Here is a 25249-nt window from a genome sequence, read left to right as displayed (position 1 = left end):
TCAAATCATTCACCTATTGTAGCAAGGGTTTTAGCACTGATACCGTGTGGAGCACCTCTACCACATCCAAATTATTCACCGAAACTATGGACAACAGTGGCCCCAGCATCTGTGACAAGTGGAATACCACTGGTCACATGCATCCAATTGTTAAGTCAACCCTCTAATATCACCAAGACAATTTTGGATCCAATTTGACAACTTGCTCTGGATCTCATGAGTTCAAACCTTTCTCCCATGCAGGACCTTGTCTAAGGCTTTAGTGAAGTCCATGGAAACCTCATCTGCAGCGCTGCCCTCAAATATGCTTTGTCCCCTCTTCAAAAAAACAAAAAAAAATTAATTTGATAGGATCTGCCCTTCATACAATCATGCTGCTCATCTCTGATTCACTCCTGACCCTTAACTTTCCCAAATGCCTACATCAGCAACTGCAAATTCTAGCAGTGACCAGTTCTTACCACAGATGAGACGATATGCAATGTGGCAGGAAAGGCAAACACATGACTGTCACACAAATGACAAAGACAGTGTGCTGAAAACATGTGCCCCACTTCCCAAAAGTACAAGTTAAACAAATAACAGTTTCTGGCATGTTTTTAATGGAGCATATCCATTTAAAAAATCCATTTAGTATCTGAAAAAATCTCACAATGTTGGATTAAAAACCCTGTTATCAGTTTGTAAATGTGATAACTATTAATGGTACACACCACCATCCATAAAGAAATTAATTTCTTTGAAATGCAAAGAATCATGTTAATAAGTAATACAATTACAGTTTACTACCTGACGCAACATTTCTTTTGCATTCACCATCAAGGACCCTTCTTTCAACAAAGTGCTAGCCAAAGATAAAGGTGATTCGGTATGGCGTCAAATACTCTTTATGAAACTTCAACAGTTGTACAATAGAAAGCATACTGACTGATTGCATCACAGACTGATTTGATATCTGAATGCTTAACAATGAAGGAAGCTGCAGAGTGATAGACATTGCCTGGACCATCACAGGTACTGACCTCCCCACCATGGAAAGGATCTATCGGAGATGCTGTCTCAAGAAGGTACCCAATATCAAAGGAGCTGGACTCTGTAGAACCCATTCTTATTTTTAACAGATCTGTAACCTTTCAAGGAAGGGCTTAAGTTTAACCACATTACAACGGTAGTAGGTCATTTTTTGTTGAATATTGGCAGCTCAGATCAAAGGTCAAGCTCTGAAACTGACAAGAGTCTATTTTGGCTAAAAAAAAATGGGCAGGAGAGGAAATTGAATGAATTGGGAATATATGGAATTGCAAGCATACATGAGAATGAAGACAACATTGGAACACCCTCAAACAATGCCACACAACCATCAAATATGCCTTATCCCCAAACCACATTGAGGAAAATCTGATCACTTGGCTGTGGTTCTACTCCCTACTTACAAACACACACTGAAATGGGAGGATCCAGCAAAAAATGTCATAGAGTGCTGATCTGAGTAAACAGATGAGATCCCCACGACTCCCTTGAGGCGGTGGAATAATCCATCATTAAGGATTCTACGGCCAACCTGAATGAGTATGCCAGTGCTGTCAGAGAATTGTAAGTGTGCAGAGGAATGCGTTTCAAAGACAATATGAATGTTCCCCAATCGGAAAATATGGATGAACCATTAGGTCCACTCCCAAATGAAGATCAAATCTGCAGCGCTCCAGTCAAACAATCCCAAGCTGTACATGTAATAATTTTATGATCTTTGCCAAGCTATCAAGGATACCAAGATGAAATTTTGCATCAAACTAGAGTGCCCAGATAACTACACAGACACCATCATTGCAGCATGGCTTGCATGCTATAACGGGCTACATAGTGAAGTTGGGCAGTATTGCTGGCCGCAATGCATCCCTCTCCATAGAGCCCAATGCATTTCTTGCTCACTTTCAACTGAGCTCAGTGGAATGACATCATCCACCTCAATAACCTTGGGTGTACCTGTACCAACAGTCACTATCGCAGATATCAGATTGGCCTTCCTCAATGAACACATCCCAGATGGAATCCTTGGCCACGTCCTCAAGACCTGCATCGACCAGTTAGCAGGAATATTCATACATCCTTAGCCTCTCCTTACTCCATTTGGAGCTCTCCATCTGCTTTAAGACCATTACCATGCAAGTGCTGACAAAAAGAAGTGTGTCCTAATGACTACTGTCCAGGGCTCTGACATCGATCATCGTGAAGTGCTTCTAGAGGCTGGTCATGGTGCACATGAAATCCATGCTCCCAGACAGCCTTGGACCATTGCAGTTGGTATCCCAACTGGTTCATGGCAGACGCCATATCTTTGGTCTGACACTAATCCCTGGATCATCTGAATTCCGAGGACCCCTATGTCAGACTTTATTGGCTACAGCTCTGCCTTCAATGTCCCAACTAAACTCGTCTCCAGAGTCCTGGGCGTCAGCCCCCGTTCCCTCTCTGCAATTGGATCCTCGACTTCCTGACCCATAGATCATAATCAATGCAGATAGGCGAGAAAATATCCCGATGATAACTCTCAACATCGATGCCCGCAACGAGGCATTCTCAGTCACTTACTATACTCTCATTCTCAGTCACTTATTATACTCTCATAATTGCGCGGCAAAATCTGCTAATTCCATTTTCAAGTTGCAGACGACACCATGACAATTTCGGACCATATCTCAAACAATGAGACAGAGTACAGGAAAGATATAGAGAACTTGGTAACAATGGTGTAAAGACAACAAGTTCTCCCTCAATAGTAGCAAGATGAAGGAGCTGGTTATTGACTTCAGCAAGTGAGGTGGTGTACATAACCTTATCTAAATGTTATCAAAGCACAGATGATCAAGAGTTTCAGGTTTCTAGGTGTAAATATCATCAATAATTTGTCTGGGATTAGCCACATTGAAGCTATGACCAAGAAAATACACCAAAGCCTTTCCTTCCTCAGAACACAAAGCAAGTTCAACGTACCTACAATGACTCTCACAAACATCTACGAATGCATTGCAAAAAGCATTCTGCCAGGATACAGTGCATTCAGAAAGTATTCAAACCCTTTCACGTTTTCCACATTTTGTTTCGTTACAGCCTTATTCTAAAATGGATTAAATTTTTTTTAAATCATCAATCTACACACAATACCCCGTAATAAAAAAAGCGAAAACAGGTGTTTAGAAATTTTTGCAAAGTAATTAAAACGAAATAACTGAAATATCACATTAACATAAGTATTCAGACCCTTTACTCAGTACTTTGTTGAAGCATCTTTGGCAGCGATTACAGCCTGAAGTCTTCTTGGGTATGACGCTACATGCTTGGCAGACCTGCATTTGGATAATTTCTCCCATTCTTCTCTGCAGATCCTCTCAGGCTCTGTCAGGTTGGATGGGGAGCATCAATGCAGTTATTTTCAGGTCCCTCCAGAGATGTTCGATCAGGTTCGAGTCTGGGCTCTGGGCCACTCAAGGACATTCACAGACTTGTCACGAAGCCATTCCTACGTTGAATTGGCTGTGTGCTTAGGGTCGTTGTCCTGTTGGAAGGTGAACCTCCGCCCCAGTCCGAGGTCCAGAACGCTCTGGAGCAGGTTTTCATTAAGGATCTCTCTGTACTTTGCTCTGTTCATCTTTCCCTCGATCCTGACTAGTCTCCCAGTTCCTGCCACTGAATAACTTCCCCACAGCATGATGCTGCCACCATCATGCTTCACTGTAGGTATGGTATTGGCCAGGTGATGAGCGGTGTCTGGTTTCCTCCAGACGTGCCGCTTGACATTCAGGCCAAAGAGTTAAATCTTGGTTTCATCAGACCAGAGAATCTTGTTTCTCATGGGCTGAGAGTCTTTTAGGTGCCTTTTGGCAAACTCCAAGCGGGCAGTCATGTGCCTTTTACTGAGGAGTGGCTTCCGTCTGGCCACTCTTCCATTAAAGGCCTGATTGGTGGAGCGCTGCAGATATAGTTGTCCTTCTGGAAGGTTCTCCCATCTCCACAGAGGAACTCTGGAGCTCTGTCAGAGTGACCATCGGCTTCTTTGTCACCTCCCTGACCAAGGCCCTTCTCCCCCGATTGTTCAGTTTGGCCGGGCAGCCAGCTCTATGAAGAGTTCTGGTGGTTCCAAAGTTCTTCCATTTACGAATGACGGAGGACACTGTGCTCTTCGGGACCTGCAATGCTGAAGAAATGGTCTACGGACAATTTTGAGTGTCATAGCAAAGGGTCTGAATACTTATGTACATTTGATATTTCAGTTATGTATTTTTTAATTATTTTGCAAACATTTCTCCACACCTGTTTTCGCTTCTTCATTCTGGGGTATTGTGTGTAGATTGATGATAAACATTTTTTGTTATCCATTTTAAAATAAGGCTGTAACGTAACAAAATGTGGCAAGGGGTCTGAATACTTTCTGAATGCACTGTACATCACAGCTTTGTTTGGCAACAGCTCTATCTAAGATGGCAAGAAATTTCAGTTGTGCACATAATAGTTCAGTCCATCACACAAAATATATTTCATTTAAAGTTTCATTTCCTACATAAGTGCGATACAATGAGTTTCTGCTTCTCAATAAATAGGAACAGAGTCGTCCATCATAGTCATACCATTACAGGCACTATTTAAATTAACTTTAAATTTTGAAAGATGTCATATGTTTCAAAATCAGAACTCGTTTAGTTTCAAATCCTGTAAAATTTCAAAATTGATTCTTCTGGGAATTGAGAAACACTACTAAAATCTCAAAATATTCTCTCAAATTCTGTTAGTATTCCTCCTCAATGATTACTAATTTCTACAGGATTATATATCTACCTTGGTTTTTTCAGAATGTATTCCAGTGACAAAAAAAACGTGAGGACTAAATTTTGATGAGCATTTCTGAATATATTTCAATCCACCTATTTATCAAGAAACAGTGTGTTTTTAAGCAATAAAGCACTTTTAGGATTTGGTAACTTCTCTGACAGTCGCTTATCATAATTTTGTAAGTGTGATGCTATGTAAGGTTAGGATTAACCACAGTGGTGATGCCATCACTGTAATGTGATTTCCCAAAACCTACTAAATAGGCTTATATACAAAGAGCAACTAATGGAATATGTTATCAAGCAATAGTTACTGCCTTTATTGGTGTAACTCAGAACAATACTCTGTTTTCATAGAATAATGAGTAAAATTGGTGGTACAGTGAGGCAATTATTTGGGGGGAACAAAAGAACAAACTTAACATTGAACAGTGACATGCAGAATTTTCCTCCTCACCAAATCCTCACTGCTCCCTAATTGTCCATAAATATAACTATGACTACACAAAGTCAAATCTTCCTACTACAATAATGAAGTTATAATCAATGCAATATGAATACTTATGTAATAAACAGAAAGATGTAATAACTGTAATACTTCGTAATCAAAGTGGCAGTTTTGCTGTGTGAAAATCAAATTGATTCATGAAAATCGAATAGAGTCATAAACTGGTATAGTAGTCATAATGAATACTTCCAAAAATTTGGCCATACCTCAATAAATGTTTTTGATTTTCTAGGTTAAAATGTCAGACTTAGCTCAATACGAGCGCTTACTCCTCATTCACAAGTTTGTATTACTCTTAATTTGAGAGCTTCAAGAACTTAACCTAGGTTGGTAATTTAAACATTGAAACAGACAATGTATTAAACTGAAGTCCAGTTATGTGTAGGAAAGAACTGTAGACGCTGGTTTAAATTGAAGATAGACACAAAATGCTGGAGTAAATCAGCGGGACAGGCAACATCTCTGGAGAGAAGGAATGGGTGACTTTTCGGGTCAAGACCATTCTTCAGACATCTTATTATTGAGAAGCCAGTTATCTTCTCAGGTGAAAATAAAAGTTAAATGGCACAATTCACAGTGAGAAAGCAGTTCTCCTAATGTCCTGGACAATATTAATTTCAGCTAACATCCATTAAAAACAAGTTTTAAAGTAAATCTTTGCTCAACTATGCAGTAAAGATTATGTGTTTTGAAAATAGTTTATACCTTTTGTAAAACAAAAATATTTTGTCTGGAATGGCATAAAACTTGAAATGCTAGAAATTCTGAAATATGAACAGAAAATGCTGAAATATTCAGGTCAGACAGAGGAGACAAAGTAAATCTTTCCTCAAATTTGACCTTTGATCAAACTGCCTAATCTCTGATGATTTGCAGCATTTTATCTTTTATTATTCAATCTGTTAGGCTTATGATTTTATGAAGATTAATAGAAACAAAGGAAAAAGAGATTTGTGAATGAAGCTTCCATATAACACTTAGGCTTGGTTCACTTACACATCACACATCAAAAAACACTATTAATCATGTTATTTATGCACAGCCTTATTTAGTTTTACACACTGAGAACAAGGAATCAAATCAGCAGTTTTCAAGATTCTACATCCAAGAGTCTACATGCTATATCATGTATTTATTGATAGGTAATTTAATACTTTGTCTAGGATAGTGTTAATATGTGAGGATCGCTGATCGGTGCGGATTCGGTGGGCCGAAGGGCCTGTTTCCGCGTTGTATCTCTAAAACTAAAACTAAATCAAAATGTAGATAATAAAATATGTTCATATACAATGAAAGGATAATGAAAAGATAACATTAGGAGCAAATAAGTAGAAATCAATTATTACTTTTTTTCATTAAACTTACCAAAGCTGGCCACTGAATCTGCTTATTCTTTGATCCCTGAGACAGGCTCGAGTTCTTTTTCTTAGCCCAGACCAGCTGATGCTCCACCAAAAAAATCTGGAAGTCTTCATAAACTTTAACCCATTCACGTTTTTCCCATTCTAGATCATCAAATTCCACATATGCCTAGGAAAAATTAAGATGAAAATTAATAAATATTTTGTATTTTTCTATAATGATATGGAAGCTCATGAGGACAATGAAAATCCTGAAACCAGAGATTTCAAATCTTATTGTCCTGGAATAAATGATCTTACTTGTTAGTTTTCATTCAACTAATTCCCCAGCAAAATTATCTTATTAAAAAACAAAACTTCATGTGGAAATATTAACTAGTTCAGTTATATTGTAAGCATTGTTTTATTTTAGAACATAAAACATGGATCTGTACACCACAAGGCCCTTCGGCCGACGGCGTCTGTGCCGAACATGACAAATGAATTACTTATCTATCTGTACATAACCAATATATCTCCATTACTTGCATATCCATATGCCTACCCAAGAGTCTTTAAAGTGCCATTGACGCATCTGCTTTAACCACCACACTCGGCAGCACATTACAAGCACTCACCACCTTCTGTGTAGAAAACATTCCAAGGGAATCTCCTTTAAACTTTACCCCTCTTATTTTAAAGCTATGCCCTCTAGTGTTTGATTTTCCATTCTAGCCGTCTATCCTATCTATTCCTCTCATAATTATATATACTTTTATTAGGTCTCCCTGTTACATCTAGTGTTCGAGAGAACATCTGTGGCTAGAGAAGATGATAATATATTCAACAAGGCTCCCGCAATCTCTTTTCTTGCCTTTTTTGAAAAATTGGGATAAATCCCATCTGGCTCTGGAAATTTATCCACCTTAACACTCTTCAAGAGTCTCAACACTTTTCCCGTTTAACTCTCAAACAACCGTTTCATTCTAGTATTCTCCACAATGGTTTCACTGTCCTCCTTGGCAAAAACAAAGTACTCATTTAGTAGTTTTATTTAGTTTAGAGATACAGTGCAGAAACAGGCCCTTCCTCCCACCGAGTCCGTACCGACCAGCGATCTGCACACACTAACACTATCCTACCCATGCAAGGGGCGATTTACATTTATACCAAGCCAATTAACCTACAAACCTGTACATCTTTGGAGGGTGGGAGGAAACCGAAGATCTCGGAGAAAACCCACGCAGGTCACGAGGCAGTCAGACAAGCACCCATAGTCAGGATTGAACCCGGGTCTCTGGCGCTGTAAGGCTGCAGCTCTGCCGCTACGCCACCATGCCACCCAATATCTCGCCTACATCCCCAGTCTTATAGCACAAATTCCCTTCTTTATCCTTGAGCGGTCCTAGTTGTCCCTAGTTATCCTTTTGTTTATAATATAGATATAAAACGCTTTGGGATTTTCTTTAATCCAACTTGAAAAAGCCATTTGTGTCCCCCTTTAAGCCTTCTAATCACCCACTTGATTTATTTCCTCCTTTCTCTATATTCTTCCAAGGCCCTGTTTGATTCCAACCTCTTAAACCTTGCATGCATTCGTTTCAACCAAATTTACAAACTCTGTTCATCCAGGGTTCACTTAGTTTGCCATCCTTATCCCTCCATTTTACTGGACCATGCCGATTCTGAATTTCAACCAATTGGCCTTTAAACAACTATCACATGTCAGATATGGACTTACTCAATAACAATTGCTCCCAGTGTACCCTCCCAAGCTCATGCCCTAATAACATTGTATTTTGCGTTATTCCAATTTAGCACCTGCCCTGAAATGTCCAGTCTTCTCCATATTCAAACAATCTTAAAACTTGTAGAGCTGTGATCACTATCCCTAGAATGCTCTTCCAGTGAAACACCAATCACCTATGTAATAACAATGAACTCCAAATGCTGGTTTACCAAAGAAATTCCCAAAATGCTGTCTGGAGAATGTGGATAGTTGACGTTTCGGGTGTGAAGAACGGTCCTGCCTTTGAGATTTACTGTTCCTAACCTCTACCTTACCACCATTCCTTCCAGTTTCTGCCCCACTATTCTGGTTTGCACCCCCTACCTCCTTGTTTATACCCTCCGAAATAGCACCAGCAAACCCTTCTCCAAGAATACTGTTTCCCCCCCCCCCCCCCAGTTCAGATGCAACCTGTCCCTCTTGTACAGGTCACCTCTGCCACAGAAGAGGTCCCAATGGTCTAAAAATCGGAATCCCTGCTCCCTGCACCAGCTCATGAGCCACACATTCATCTGTCCTATCTTCCTATTTCCACCGTTACTAGCACGTGGCATCGTGAGTAATCCAGAAATTACTATGCTAGGGGTCCTTATTTTGAATCATCTGTCCAACACCCTATTTTAGTTACACAAAAAAGCTGGAGAAACTCAGCGGGTGCAGCAGCATCTATGGAGCGAAGGAAATAGGCAACGTTTCGGGCAGAAACCCTTCTTCAGACCTTAACCTCCTCCCTATTTTAGTTTATGGCAAAGCTGTATCCAAATGGAAGTTTGAAAATTATGCCATTATTAGTGGAGAGCTAATAATTCAACATAAAATGTAAAGTTTTCAGTGAGCAAAGTTTTATGCTTGCATCCATGCAGTCAACCTGCACACACCATGGCATTGATGCCAAATTCAAATGTAACTTGTATAATTATAATCTGCCCATTTACAAGTTCATTCTAATGCTCTGATATCCAACTGGCAATGATTGTGAGAATTCTCCTGTGATTTTGAAAATTACTTGGAAGTAACTCCTTGCAAATGTAATTTTGAACTGCCCCATTGGTTGAAAAAGTATATAATTATGAGACCTTCTTTATGAAATCACTTCCAAGCAATTCACAAGTGTAGATGTTAACTTTTATTACTGGCGAGTTTTTAAAGACCTCAAGTCAAACCTGGACCATCTTGGCCTCAGAATATTAAATTAAATGCACTTCTTTTAGTAGTTTAGAGCAATTAAAAATATTTTCTGGCAATTTCAATCCACATTTAATATGTCAGTATTACATCTGACAGAAAATGTTTGCAGTTTGTAATGTCAGATAGACAGAATAAATAAAAATATATCAGCCAGCAGCATTTCTTAGACAATCCTAAATACAGTGGTAACTGACCAAAACATACAAGTGACTAACTCAATTCATATAAGACTTCAGCCATCTATTCATGAGAAATTAAGGTCCTAAATTGTTTTCCATATAGATTTCAAAGCCATGAAATGATAATGTTCCTGAAAAAAATAAATCAGATTTTTTGTTCACATGTAACTTGATAAAAAAACAACAGATGATTCTAATGCCAAGACTTAGAGAAATAGAAATAATTGACAAGGCCACTGACATTATCAAAGAGTAATATAATGCCACATTTCATCCAATACAAATGGCAAAATCTTGAATTATTAAATTAAAGGTTTATGTGCTGGTTCCTTTCATTTGGAATATGTGGAGTGCTCCATCTTTTGAAGAAGTTTATGTAGGTGTATTTTGTATCAGGACTGGTTGATTTTGAGGCAAGGTCATCAATTTGCAATGCTAAAACCCTTCTCCCTCCATATATGCTTACATTTCACATTTCCAGCATATGCAGAACATTGGTTCTATGGTTTATCTCTTAGTTCCAGCACTTTTATTTCCTTTGTTCCTGTTTTCATTCACTTCCTATTTATATCTTCTTCAGAAACATTATGTGCAATTTACGAGATTTAATCACTCTCCTTCAGTCCACATAACTTGTGCTCAGTCTCTCCTGATGTAATGAAGATACTTCCTTTGTAGACACAACATGCTGGAGTAACTCAGCGGGTGAGGCAGCATATCTAGAGAAAAGGAATGGGCACCGTTTCAGGTCAAGACCCTTCTTTAGACTGATGTCATGGGAGCGGGCAGGACAAAGATAGCATGGAGGCAGAGATGGTAAGACTAGTAGGACAACTGAGAAAGGGATGGAGAGAGAAAGCAAGGCCTATCTGAAGTTAGAGAAGTCAATGTTCATACCTCTGGGGTGTAAACTACCCAAGCAAAATATGAGGTGCTGCTCCTCCAATTTGCCTCACTCGGACAATGGAGGAGCCCAGGACAGAACGGTCAGATTGGGAATGGGAGGGGGAGGGGGAGTTGAAGTGCTGAGCCACTGGGAGATCAGGTAGGTTAAGACGGACTGAGCGGAGGTGTTCAGCAAAATGATCGCCAAGCCTGCGCTTGGTCTCACCGATGTAGAGAGGTTGACACCTAGAACAGCAGATACGGTAGATGAGGTTGGAGGAGGTGCAAGTGAACCTCTGCCTCACCTGGAAAGACTGTTTGGGTCCTTGGATGGTCGAATGGGGAGGTAAAGGGACAGGTGTTGCATCTTCTGCAGTTACAGGGGAATGTACCTCGGGAGGGGGTGGTTTGAGTGGGAAGGGACGAGTTGACCAGGGAGTTTCGGAGGGAACGGTCTCTGCGGAAAGCATAAAGGGGTGGAGATGGGAAGATGTGGCCAGTAGTGGGATCCTGTTGAAGGTGGCGAAAATGTTGGAGGATTATATGCTGTATGCGAAGGCTGATGGGGTGAAAGGTGAGGATACGAGGGACTCTGTCCTTATTACAAATGGGGGGGGGAGTGGGAGTAAGAGCGGAGCTTCAGGACATCGAGGAGAGCCTAATGAGAGCCTCATCCATAATGGAAGATGTCCTAAAGAATGAGGACATCTCTGATGTCCTGGTATGGAACACCTCATCCTGGCGCAGATGCGGCATAGACGGAGGAATTAGAAGTAGGTGACAGAGTCTTTACAGGAAGCAGGGTGGGAAGAAGTCTAGTCAAGATAGCTATGGGAGTCAGTAAGTTTGTTGTAGATGTTGGTCAATAGTCTGTTTTCTGTGATGGAGACAGTGAGATCCAGAAACAGTAGGGAGATGTTGGAGATGGTCCAAGTAAATTTAAGTGCAAGATGGAAATTAGTGGTGAAGTTGATGAAGTCAGTGAGTTCTGCATGGGAGCAGGAGGTAGTAGTCGTCAATGTAGTGGAGGTAGGATTCGGAGATAGGGCCAGTGTACGCCTGGAACCTGGATTGTTCAACGTACCCTACAAAGAGGCAGGCATATCTAGGACCCATGCGAGTGCCTTGGAATTGAAGGAAGTGGGAGGAGTCGAAGGAGAAGTTGTTGAGGATAAGGACCAGCTCTGCTAGGCGGAGGAGAGTATTGTTTCTTCACAGGAAGGAAGATACTTCCTTGGTTTCCTCTACTCCACTTGCCTATACAGGTGCACAACCTTTTATCCGGTGTTCCAGAAACCGAAAAGCTCCGAAAACCGGCCATTTTTTCCAGATGTCGTCTGCGCACCAAAGCTCGCGTTTGGCGCCAAACTTGACCCAAAACGACCCACGGTCAACCCAGGTCTGTACTACTGTAGCGGCTGCCTCCTCCCTGGAGACCGGGAGACGCTTAAACATCTGTAAATCATTGCTTAAATGTTAGTCAGTTAGTTTGGAGGGCTTTTATGTGAAGGGGGGTGAAGGGGTAAACTTTAATTCTTAGTCCCCTACCTGGTCGGAGAGGCGGGGAGCGGTCAATGCCTTACCGGGTCGCCGTGCAGTAAGCTCCGCAGCGCTGTGGCCGGTGGGGCTGCGGGCGACGCCGGTTGTAGCTCCGACCCCGGCAACTCTACCCCTGGCTGCGTGGCGCTCCAAATCCAGCGCGCCCCAGCTCCACGAATGTCGGGAGTCGGCGGCATCGCAGCGCTGGGCAAAGATCCTAGAGGAGCTGGGATACCAGCGGGGAGCGGGCAATGCCTAACCGGGTCGCCGTGCAGCAAGCTCCGGAGCGCTGTGGCCGCCGACACACAACATCGCGGAGCCAGGGGTAGAGTTGCCGGGGTCGGAGCTCCAACCGGCGCCGCCCGCGGCCGGACGGAGCCCCCAGCTCCGCGGCTCCAAATCCAGCGACGCTCCGCGATGTTGTGTGTCGGCGGCCACAGCGCTCCGGAGCTTGCCGCACGGCGACCCGGTAAGGCATTGCCCGCCCCCCGCTGGTATCCCAGCGCGACGCCGCCGACTCCCGACATTCCCGGAGCTGGGATGTCCGACCGCGGGCGGCGCTGGATTTGGAGCGCCTCGCAGCCAGGGGTAGAGTTGCCGGGGTCGGAGCTACAACCGGCGCCGCCCGCGGCCGGACGGAGCCCCCAGCTCCGCGAGGTTGGGAGTCGCCGACCAGGTAGGGGACTAAGAATTAAAGTTTCCCCCTTCACCCCGACTCCACCACCACCACATAAAATCCCTCCAAACTAACTGACTAACATTTATGCAATGATTCTCCCGGTCACCGGGGAGGAGGCAGCAGCTCCAGACTTTTCAAGTCGCCCACGCTACCTACCTAATCTACGCTAAAAATCTTCCATTCTGAAATCCGAAAATGTCCGAAATCCGACAAGTGTCTGGTCCCAAGGCTTTCGGATATAAGGTTGTGCACCTGTACCTTAAAACATACTTTATTTCTCTTTCCTCACTTCTTGGATCGTCACTTGGAACCAAGGATGAGTTTTTTCATTTCTGTCCTTTGGATTCCGATGTGTTGGATGAGATCAACCCGAATAAACATATGGGGCAGGAAGTGTAGACGGGCAGATGGGTGGGTGGCTTATGAAATGTAACACTCCTCCTACCAGTTGCCCAAGGCTATGGCATTGCTCTCAATACAAGGCTGAATAGTAATCTAAATGCTCCTTCCCTGCTCTGCACAGTCATGAGCCATAGATTCATAGCAGTAAATGGGGATGTTGTATGTCTTCAAGAAGGCTTTGAGTACATCCTTCAATCTTTTCCTTTGTCCTTTGTCCAACCGACAATCTGTCCCCATGACATAGTTTAGAATAGGGCTTCTGCTTCATGGATCTGATGTCAGGAAGCAAATGGCATGGGCTGCTCAAAGGAGCTAACTAAGTGTAAGTAAGCCCTTAAAATACAGGATGTTGGCCTGGTAAAGGACATTGGATTCTAGACTTTTGCAGACTTAACGTTGGTGCCCGAGGTGCCTCCTGCAAGTAATCCAGGGCTCAGAAACATATGGCAGTGCCTGCTTTATTGCTACCAGTAGACCATGACTATTAATCTTTCTGCAAAACCAAGACAGAACAATTTTAGACCTCCATCAATCGGATTTTACTTTTTATTTTGTCACGTTAATAGATTGAAATACTTTATTCCAACAGTTTTTATTTAATTGCCTTTAACTATATCCTATGATTTTTTGCATAACTATTCCTCTTCAGGGAAACTAGACAAAAATGGAACATGATTCTAACAACAGCATAGCAATACCATCCAAATGTAAAAAGTGGAAAAGCATTAATAAATGCAATACAAAGAGACTCAGCCAACACATACATTTTCAGTAGTTTCTGTCTGCTCCATGGAACCAGATTTAACCACCTAGAGAGGAAAGTTTTATTCTCATATTTACTGATTTAGCAAAGAATCTGTGGGTAGAGCCAAGAGCATGTAACACAATACCCCAAATACACCAAGCACTCCAACTCGCAAACATTCGGTGAAAGACATCTAATTTGGGAGAGTAGTCTTGCACCCTAGTCAAGATAAAAAATGACAGCATGCCATGTGTATGAATATCTTTCAGCCTCCATCATAATCCCTGAATAGACACATTCCATCTAGCTCTGTGCTACTATAGTGGCAAATGGATTAGATTGAGATTACAGCTGGTATCTTCCAAAATGGCAATCAACATCAAACAAATTGCAGAACAGCAATACCAGAGGTGCCAACACAGTTGGAATCAAGGAGTATCTCTGAAATCCTCAGCATTGAGTTTGATACCCAAGGTCTCAAGTACTATCAGTTAAGACCCATCTGATTACAGGTGCATAACCTTTTATCCGAAAGCCTTGGGACCAGACACTTGTCGGATTTCGGACATTTTCGGATTTCAGAATGGAAGATTTTTAGCGTAGATTAGGTAGGTAGCGCGGGCGGCTTGAAAAGTCTGGAGCTGCTGCCTCCTCCCTGGTGACCGGGAGAATCATTGCATAAATGTTAGTCAGTTAGTTTGGAGGGATTTTATGTGGTGGTGGTGGAGTCGGGGTGAAGGGGGAAACTTTAATTCTTAGTCCCCTACCTGGTCGGCGACTCCCAACCTCGTGGAGCTGGGGGCTCCGTCCGGCCGCGGGCGGCGCCGGTTGTAGCTCCGACCCCGGCAACTCCACCCCTGGCTGCGAGGCGCTCCAAATCCAGCGCCGCCCACGGTCGGACGTCCCAGCTCCGGGAATGTCGGGAGTCGGCGGCGTCGCAGCGCTGGGATACCGGCGGGGAGCGGGCAATGCCTTACCGGGTCGCCGTGCGGCAAGCTCCGGAATGCTGTGGCCGCCGACACACAACATCGCGGAGCATCGCTGGATTTGGAGCCGCGGAGCTGGGGGCTCCTGGGGGCCGGTTGGAGCTCCAACCCCGGCAACTCTACCCCTGGCTGCGCGGCTCCAAATCCAGCGACGCTCCGCGATGTTGTGTGTCGGCGGCCACAGCGCTCCGGAGCTTGCCGCACGGCGACCCGGTAAGGCATTGCCCGCTCCCCGCTGGTATCCCAGCGCTGCGACGCCGCCGACTCCCGACATTCGCGGAGCTGGGGCGTCCGGCCGCGGGCCGCGCTGGATTTGGAGCGCCACGCAGCCAGGGGTAGAGTTGCCGGGGTCGGAGCTACAACCGGCGTCGCCCACAGCCCCACCGGCCACAGCGCTGCGGAGCTTACTGCACGGCGACCCGGTAAGGCATTGACCGCTCCCCGCCTCTCCGACCAGGTAGGGGACTAAGAATTAAAGTTTACCCCTTCAACCCCCCCTTCACATAAAAGCCCTCCAAACTAACTGACTAACATTTAAGCAATGATTTACAGATGTTTAAGCGTCTCCCGGTCTCCAGGGAGGGAGGAGGCAGCCGCTACAGTGAGTACAGGACCTAGGGTTGACACGTTTTGGGTTTGGCGCCAAACTAGGACGAGCTTTGGGCGCAGACGACATCTGGAAAAATGGGGTTCAAGCTTTGGCGCCAACCGGTTTGGCTTTGGTGTGCGCAGACGACATCTTATTATTGAAAAAATGGCCGGTTTTCGGAGCTTTTCGGTTTCTGGAACACCGGATAAAAGGTTGTGCACCTGTATCACCTTTCTCCCTTATTATTGAAATGGTGTTAGACTGCAATGGGTCTGGTGGCCCCGGGGAGTGGCGTGGGCCAATAACCAGCGCGGGAGGAAGGAGGCATTCAGACGGAGGACGAGGGAGGGAGGAGGAGATGGCTATTAGGAGTGAGGCGAGGATGAGAGCGAGGAGCCAAGGGATAACATCGCGAGACTGCTAAGGAGTTCCAGGAGGAGAGGGCGAAGGAGGGGCGAGGAGAGAGAGGGAGGGGATTCTGGGAGAGAGGACGATGAGAGGAGCGGGAGGAGAAGGAGGGAGAGGAGAGGAGAGAGGGGAGGAGAAAGAGGGAGAAGTTTTGAGGAGAGGGGAGGGGTCAGCGGAGAGGGGAGGAAGGAGAGGGGGGAGGGGGAGAGAAAGGACTCAGGAGGGAGGGAGAGAGAGATCTATGGGGGGGAGGAACGCTCCAGATGAGAGGGGGGGAGGGAGGCTAAGGGGAGGGTGGGGGAGGAGAGAGCAGGGGGAGAGGGAGGAGGGAGGGGAGAGAGGGGGAGAGAGGAGAAGGTGGGGGAGGAAGGGAGAGAGGAGAGAGGGAGGAGGGGAGAGGAAGAGGAGGGGAGAGAGGAGGGAGAGAGAGGAGGGGGAGGGGAGGGGAGGAGAGGAGAGGGAGAGAGGGATAGATAGATAGATAGATGGATGGAAGGGCTGGGCGGGGATAGAGAGAGAGGGGGAGAGAGGAGAGGGGAGGAGGAGAGCGATGGGGAGGGGGGAGGAGGGGGAGGGAAGGGGAGGAGAGGGGGGAGGAGAGAAGGAGAGAGGGGAAAGAAGGGAGAAAGAGGAAGAGAGGGAAGGAGAGGGGGAGAGGGCGGAGAGGGAGCGGAGACCTAGAGGAGATATGAGGGAGGGAGGAGAGGGGGGGGAGGGAGGAGGCAGAGAGGGGGAGAGAGGAGAGGGAGAGGGGGGAGAGAGGAGAGAGGTAAGAGGGGAGGAGAGAGGAGAGAAGGGGAGAGGACGAGGAGGGAGGGGAGAGGCGAGGCGGAGAGGGAGGAGAAGGGGGGAGGAGAGGGGGGGCCTCCGAGAGATTAGGGAGAGGGATGGTTAGGAGCCTGTAAGGAGACAAAGGCGGAGCACGATGGCAGCGCGGATCTGGGCACAGGGGAGTCTTGCAGGAGAATGAGGGGAGGGGACCTATGGGTGAGTGGAGGGAGTATTGCGGGGGGAACCATCCCTCCTCTGTAATGCCGCCCCCGTAGAGGACGAGTATCTCCCCCCCTGGGGGGAGGAGCGGAGGCAGCCTTGAGGACGGGCTTGAAGCAGAGGGAATTTCGGACATGAGAGAGAGGAAGAGGTAGTTCAGTGGGAGGGGTAGGGAGAAAGAGGAGAGGGTGAAAGGAGGTCGGTGTGTGGGTGTGGGTGTGTGTGTGTGGACTGTGTGTGTGGTGTGTGTGTGACAAGGTGTGCGTGTGTGTGTGTGTCCCGTTGTGATGGGATCCGGAGGACGGCAATGCGGAGTTGTGTGAGAGGAGTGAAACACATCGAGAGGATCGGGAGAGTTGTGTGTGTTGCGGAGAGAGGCCCCCCCCACTCTACTTCCCCTCCTCTAACAACAAGCAGAGGAACGACTATGATGTGTTAGGCCAGGAAACGAGACGTTATCCCGCACGGCCCGAGTATGACAGGAGGCACATGAAGATAGCCAAATCGACAGCGGAGGCTTTATTAAGGCGCTGGGGAGCGCAACGACAGGACCGAGGTATGCGGGGTGAGAGGAGTCCACACGGCATCTGCAGGAGCGAGGAAGGACAGCGGGGAAGGCATGCTCCGCACACTAGGGGACTAAGATTTTTCACCAATAATGGGATGCGTGTTACAGGAATCTCAAAAGGAGTCAAGGGATACAGAGGCAAAGAATAAATAATGGGAGTCTTTGTTCCTAACATTACGTACCAGGCACCAAGAGTCAGGAGAAGGGGGGAGAGCGGTCACGGGGGGAAGGGAGCGGGGGGGGTGAAGGAGAGACTTGGGGGGGGGGGAGGCGGGAGGGCAGGAGGGGGGAGAGGAGGGGGGGGGAAGGAGAGGGGGGGGGAAGGACGAGAGGAGAAAGGGAAAGGGATGGGGGGGGAAGGAGAGGGGGGGGAGGGGAGAGGGGGGGGGGGGAGATAGAGAGGGGGGGGGGAGGGGAGGGAGGGGCCTCCCTCTCTCCACTATCCTAGAGGGTGATGAATATTGGAGGGGTGAGTGGTGGAGTATTGCGTGTGGGAACCATCCCTCCTCTGTGCATGCCGCCCCTGCCTGAAGAATTGTGTGTGTGGTGTAGTAACTGTGTGTGTGTGGTGTGGTGGTGAATGTGGTGTGTGTGTGTGAGTGTGGTGTGCTTGAGGTGTGTGTGTGTGTGTGGTGTGTGTGTGTTGCGAAGGAGGTGCCCCCCCCACTCTACTTCCCCACCATCTATAAACACAGTTGTGATCTCTACATGGGGAAACCAAAATGCCTTTATTAATATCTGACAGTGTGCATTTTAACCACATGTGATTTTTTTTTCTGTTACAAATCTCAAATTGTGGAGTACAGAGGCAAATAAATAAATAATGCGTCTTTGTTCCTAACATTACGTAAGGCACCAAAGAGTCAGGAAGTCATGTCACGGCTTTATAGGACTTTGGTTTGGCCACATTTGCAGTGCTGTATGCAGTTCTGGTCACCCCGTTGCAGAAAGAATGTAGAAGGTGCAGGAGTTTACCAGAATGCTGCCTGAATTAGAGGGTATTAGCTTTAAGAACAAACTTGGAATCTTTTCTCTGGAGCTTGAGGTTGAGGGAAGACCTGATATATAAAATTATGAAAGGCATTAATGGCGTAAAGAACCTTCTTCCCAGGAAACAGTGATATTTAAGAGGCTTTTAGTTGGGCACATGCAGGGAATGGAGGAATGTGGATCATGTCTAGGCAGAGATTAGTTTAACTTTGCATGATATTCAGCACCAACATAGTGGGCCAAAGGGCCTGTTCCTGTGCGATATTGTTCTATGTTCTAAATGACTGTCACCGCCATCGTCTCAAGGGGTAATTAGAGATGGTTAACAATTGTTGGCCTTGTCAATGAAGTCCAGGTCAAGCAGTTCAAGGATAAAGAAATTCTAGAAAGAATTAGTCTAGAATAGTTTGCAAAAATTCCTATGGTCCAACCAACTTTAGCTGCTTCACAAATAACCATGCTTGCATAAGAGCCAATGGCATTCACAACGCCTTGGCAAATGAAGTTGACTATATCTGCAGACAGCAAGACCCATAAGACTTGAGCAGATTTAGGTGATTCGGCTTATCGAATCTGCTCTGCCATTCAATCATGGGTGATCTATATTTCCCTCTCAACCCCATTCTCCTGCCTTCTCGCTGTAACCTTTGATGCCCATACTAATCATGAACATTAATCTCCCCTCTAAAAATACACATTGACATGGACACCACAGCGGTCTGTGGCAATGAATTCCACAGATTCACCACTCTCTGGCGAAAGAAATTCATTCTGAGCTCCATTGTAAAGTTACATCCTTTTATTCTGAGGCTGTGCCTTCTGGTCCTAGACTCGCCCACTACTGGAAACATCCTCTCCACGTCCACTCTAACTAAACCTTTCATTATTTGGTAGGTTTCAATTGATCTCCCTTCATCCTTCTGAACACCAGCAAGTACAGGACTAGAGCCAACAAACATTCATACATTAATTCGATCATCCCCGGGATCATTCTTGTAAATCTCCTGTGGACTTTCTCCATCACCAGCACATTTTTTCCTCAGATAGGGAGGCCTAAAACTGCTCACAATATTTCAAATGTAACCTGACCAGTACCTTGTAAATCCTCACCATTACATCTTTGCTTTTATATTCTAGTCCTCGAGACAAATGCTAACATTCCATTTGACTTCCTTACTACCGACTCGACCCAGACAGCAATCAAACACGAGGTAACATGTGGCAACTGGCAGGATTGCCATGCAGGTGTAAACAATAACCTTCTCAATATCTCCTCGATATCCCGCAGTTCCGCTCTTGCTCCCCCTCCCCCCATTCGTAACAAGGAGAGTCCCCCAAGCCATCAGCCGTTGCATACAGCACATAATCCTCCGACATTTTCGCCACGTCCAACGGGATCCCACCACTAGCCACATCTTCCCATCTCCACCCTTTTCCACATAGATCGTTCCCTCCACAACTTCCTGGTCAGCTCGTCCCTTCCCACCTAAACCACCCCCTCCCCAGGTACTTTCCCCTGAACCGCAGGAGATACAACACATGTCCTTAAACCTCCTCCCTCGACTCCGTCCAAGGACACCAACAGTCTTTTTGGTGAGGCAGAAGCTCACTTGCACCTCCTTCAACCTCATCTACTGTATCCGCTGTTCCAGGTGTGGACCTCTGTATATTTGCAAAACAAAACGCAGACTCGGCGATCGTTTCGCTGAACACCTCCGTTCAGTCCGCCTAAACCTTCCTGACCTCCCGGTTGTTCAACACTTTAACTCCCCCTCCCGTTCCCACTGACCTTTCTGGCCTGGGCCTCCTCCATTGTCAGATTATTCCTGACATCAGTCTGAAGAAGGGTCTCGACCCGAAACGTCACCCATTTCTTCTCTCCAAAGATGCTGCCTGTCCCGCTGAGTTACTCCAGCATTTTGTGTTTATCTACCATCTGAATAAATGGAGGTTTTGCATGCAACACCCACTATTCCATAAATTAAAAAGCTGTGCAGTCCAGATGCTAAATATCTTACCTTGTTCCACTCCTCGCATCTTTCGTTTAAAATTCTCATCTATGTCCAAATAAGTAAATGTCTGCTGTCAAATTTCTAAACTGCCTCTATTCCTCAGCCTGTGATTATAATATCAGAAGGTTTAGACTGCTCTCCAAAGTAAATATAGTCAATTTGAGAATGGCCAATTTCTGGATAAACTGGAAACAAAGCTTGACAAGTTACAGACTCAGAATCATGCAGCACAGAAACTGGTCCTTTAGCCCTACTTGTCCATGCCGACAAAGATACCCAACCAAACCGACAAAGATACCCAGCCAAGCTAGTCCCATTTGTCCATGTTTGCCCCATATATTCCTCTAAACCTTTCCTATCTATGTACCCGTCCAAGTGTATTTTAAATGCTGTTACAATACCTGCCTCAACTACATCCATGGGCAGCTTGTTCCATATACGATACGATAAAACTTTATTCATCCCCGGAGGGAAATTGGTCTACCAACAGTGACAACACACAAGGCACACAAAAACTTGAAATTAGAAGTGCACAAAAAAAGAACATGCGACTGTTGGCTGGCCGCCATGTGCACAGCGCCTAAACCGGAACGAACAACAAACAAACGAACGCAGGCTTATCCCTTGGGCAAAAGATTCTAAACTGGAGAGCCCTCCCCCTCCCCCCACCTTCTGACTGAAAAAGCTACCCCTCAGGTTCTTATTAAATGTTGCATCTCCCCTTAATTCTATGTCCTCTATGATTCTTGATTCCCTTACACTAGGTAAAAAAAAAACTCTCTGTATTCACCCTTTCTATTTACCTACAAAATAAGAGATTCAATTGGACTACCGAGAATATTCTAAAGCACAATTAGTGGGAAGGATATAAAGAAGAAAATCTGAGGGAAAGGTAAAATACAGCATAGTGACAATTGCAGATTTCAAGCATCTAAATATAGCCTGGGATACCTATAACTTCTGGGCAAAAGGGGAAGGTGTTCCTGGAGTATGTCTTGGATAACTTGCTTGGGAAAGGTGGCTTTGCTACACTTAGTTCTGGGAAATGAGCCAAGGCAATGAGAGCAACTATGAGCGGGAGAACACATGGGAAACTGCTATCATAACATCAAAAGGTTTAGAATAGCAATGCAAATTAATACAACCCACTCTCCAAGGTAAAAATAGTCAATTGGAGAAGGGCCAATTTCAGTGACCAGATCTTGTCTGGGTAAACTGGGAGCAAAGTTTTGCAGGTTAAACTGTAATTAAACAAAGGAAAGATAAGGAAATTGCAGAATACTGGGCTATAATCTTCCAAACATCCACAGATTTGAAAATGCTGCCAGAGAACTGATATATTATATTCTTGCTTAAAGGATTTAGAAATAAATAAACCCATTACCTATAAACTATTTTATTCATAATGGCGGAGAAACAATAATCAGAATAGATTTAGTTTAAATAAATTTGACAAGTGTGAACTGCTGCCATCATTTTTGCATGATGTGTAGTCCCCTAATTCCAGAACATGACATTTGCTGGCCCTCTGGAAAATCAGAGAATACCCAGATATATGGCACCCAGTTCACCATTAAAGCCTCTTTGATATACAGAATGATTGAATTGATTGAAAGGTCCATCAGTGTAGAAACATGGAACAAGGAGTCCATGCCAACCATTGATCACTCGTGCACATTAGTTCTGATACCCCACTTTCACATTCACCCCCTACACGTAGGGGCAATTTACAGAGGCTAATTAACTGACAAACCCGCATGTCGTTAGGATGTGGGATGAAACTGGAGCACCCAGCGGAAACCCATGTGGTCACAGGGAGAATGTGTAAATTCCACACAGACAGCCAACTGAGATCAGGATCAAACCCATGTCTCTGGCACTGCGAGTAGGCTGTGGGCCAAGTATCAAAAATGTACCTTGAAATCAACTTTTGTGACCCATGTCTTGGAACTACATGAAATTTTGCACAGATTTAGATAAAATATAATTGATAAGGAAGTCATATCTCATCAGTGGCAAAAGTTGCACATTAATGAATTAAACTAATTAGAAAATGAGATAGAAAAAGTAAGCGCCATCTAGTGTCCGATGCCCATATTACACCATGGGAGTCTATTTCCATGTTGCAGTCTCTTTAAACCAAATATTTTTTTTAATGAGACTGGCGCAGTGTGCAGAGTGTGGGGGTTACGGCTAAAGTGGGACTGGGGTAGTGCCAGGCTGGGCAAAGGCCAAGGCATCTTCCACTGACAGGAAAATGCTTAACCCTAACCCGCCCCCCTACCCGAGCTGCCCACAGCTGGAGCTGGAGCCGCTTTGGGACCGTCTGCGGGCTCCGTACGTGTGGCCCCGCAGCGCATCCACCTCGGCCAGCATGCCCTTCTGGTGGTGATAATGGTGGGGAGCAGCATTGCCCTGCACGCCGCCCGGGCCACCTTCAGCACCCCCACTGCGCCGGCTCAGACGACAGCACGCCCGCACACTTGCTGCAACACCAGCAGCCTAATAGCCCGACCGACCACTTTCACTTTCACCACCCACCGGATGCCCGGCTCAACGCTCACCACCCGCCGGCGGCCCGACCGATCCTCCACAGCATCCATCGGCCTACCGACAAGCCCCACCGACAGACTGACCGATTGACTGACCGACCCTAATCTTAGCTCTACATTTGTTATTTATCATTTTTTATTTAACAGTTCACATCATAACTTTATAAAGATAAATTAATTGAAAAACAAAATTATAAGCAAGGTTAGCATTACCTTCATCCTTGAAAACCTTGCAATTGTTTTGATGTAATTAGGAGGCAGCCATGACCCCAGGGTCCCCAAAGCGCGGGCAGGATTGGTCAATTTGCGTCCGACCTCAATGTCAACGTGCATTGATTGGGCAATTACTACTCAGAAAATTTGAGGTTTTTCTCATATTTCTTATAAATGTGCAAGTTTTGGTCTTGACGAGTTTCAGGTATGATTTATATAATATGTTTACACAATATGTTAAAAATTTAGGTAGCTTCGTGAGTTGGGTCTCGAACCGGAATGAAAAAACTCCTCGGCCCACAGCCTAGAGGCGGCAGCAGCTCTGTCAGCTGCACACAACATACAGTATAAGCCCATCAGGCCAGCTAGGGTAGACTGGCATTTTGCACAAGAGCCTATTTTCAGTCTATCATTAAACCAATGAGGTAATTTTGAACTCAGTCACCTATGGAAACAGCATGGTAAATAGTAAAGCATGCTGATCTATTTATGATGTCAGTAACAATTTAAATGCTAATCACGACAGAAGGTCCTTTGAACAATATAAAGGGATCTTTTTAATCCGAGGATAACACCTGAATTTTAAGAGTTCATTTGAATTAAGTCGTAGCTTGAAAGGTTTGTCTCAATGTTGCGCTGGTGTGCGACTTAAACTCAGGTCTTTGAAAACAGAACAATAATTTTCATATGGAATGATTTGTCCTATAGAGAGTAGCTTCTCATTACTGTGTTTATAGATGGCAGCGCAAAGTCATCTTGAAGTCAGCATAAAGAAGAGCTAGGTCAGTCTCTTTGTGGTAATGTGCTTTCATGGATGTGAATTGTAGAACTAGTTAAAGGACTTTTAGAGGAGGAAGGTGGGTGAAGAGGGAGGGGAGGGGTGAGGGTTTATTTTAAAGAAGGTACCCAGAATTGGAGAATTCAACATTCGTAGCATTGGGTTCTAACCTATCCGAGCGAAATGTGAGGTGCTGTTCCTCCAATTTACATGCAGCCTCACTCTGGCAATGGTGGAGATCCCGGGCAGAAGGCCAGTATGGGAATTGGCAGAGGAGTTAAAGTTGTTAGTAAACTGGCGATCTAGTGGGCCTTGATTGATCAAGCACATGCGTTCAGCGAATGTCAGAGTCTATGCTTGGTCTTGCCGATGTACAGGAGCTCACATCGGGAACACCGGATGTTGTAGGTGAAATTAGAGGAGGTGCATGTGAACAGCCGTCTCACCTGAAAGGACCATTGGGGTCCCTGGATGGAGGTGAGGGTGGAGGTACGAGTGCAGGTTTTTGTCTCTTGTGGTTGCAGGGGAATGTACCCGAAGAGGCGGTGCTTTGAGTGGGAAGGGATAAGTGAACCAAGGAATTACGGAGGGAGCGGTCTCTGCGGAAGGTGGAAAGATGTGGAGATGGGAAGATGTGATTAGTGGTGAGATCACGTTGGAGATGATGGAAATATCGGAGGAAAGTGGGGTGAAAGGTGAAGACCAGGAGAATTCTGGCCCTGTTAGATCTCGGTGGATGGGGAATGAGAACAGAACTACGGTACAGGGAGGAAATGCGTGTGAGGGACCAATGTATGACAGAAGGGGGGGTGGAACAGTGTTCACTAAAGAATGACATGGATAACCTCATCTTGGGAGCAGATGTGTCAGACACAGATAATGGAGAATAGAGGATAGCATCTTTGCAAGAGGCAGGGTGGGAAGAAACGTACTCCAGATAACTGTGGGAGTCAGTAGGTTTGTAGTAGGCGTCAGTTGATAGTCTGACTCCTGTGATGAATGTAGAGAGATCAAGAAATGAAGAGACCAGAAAAAACATATCATGTTTCCTTTGCATTTTGTGTTTATTTTTATCCCATTCTGCAA

General features: G+C 45.3%; 1 protein-coding gene across 1 annotated transcript in view; it reads right to left on the bottom strand.

The window, feature by feature from the left end:
• Nucleotides 1-25249, bottom strand: part of jmjd1cb (jumonji domain containing 1Cb) — a 115642-nt gene that overhangs the window by 78637 nt on the left and 11756 nt on the right. The window contains 1 exon segment of the mRNA XM_055647189.1: nucleotides 6697-6861. Coding sequence (XP_055503164.1) covers nucleotides 6697-6861 — 165 coding nt within the window.

This window comes from Leucoraja erinacea, chromosome 15, assembly GCF_028641065.1.
Source record: "Leucoraja erinacea ecotype New England chromosome 15, Leri_hhj_1, whole genome shotgun sequence".
Lineage (NCBI taxonomy): Eukaryota > Metazoa > Chordata > Chondrichthyes > Rajiformes > Rajidae > Leucoraja > Leucoraja erinaceus.
This window is presented reverse-complemented; position numbering and strand designations above follow the sequence as displayed.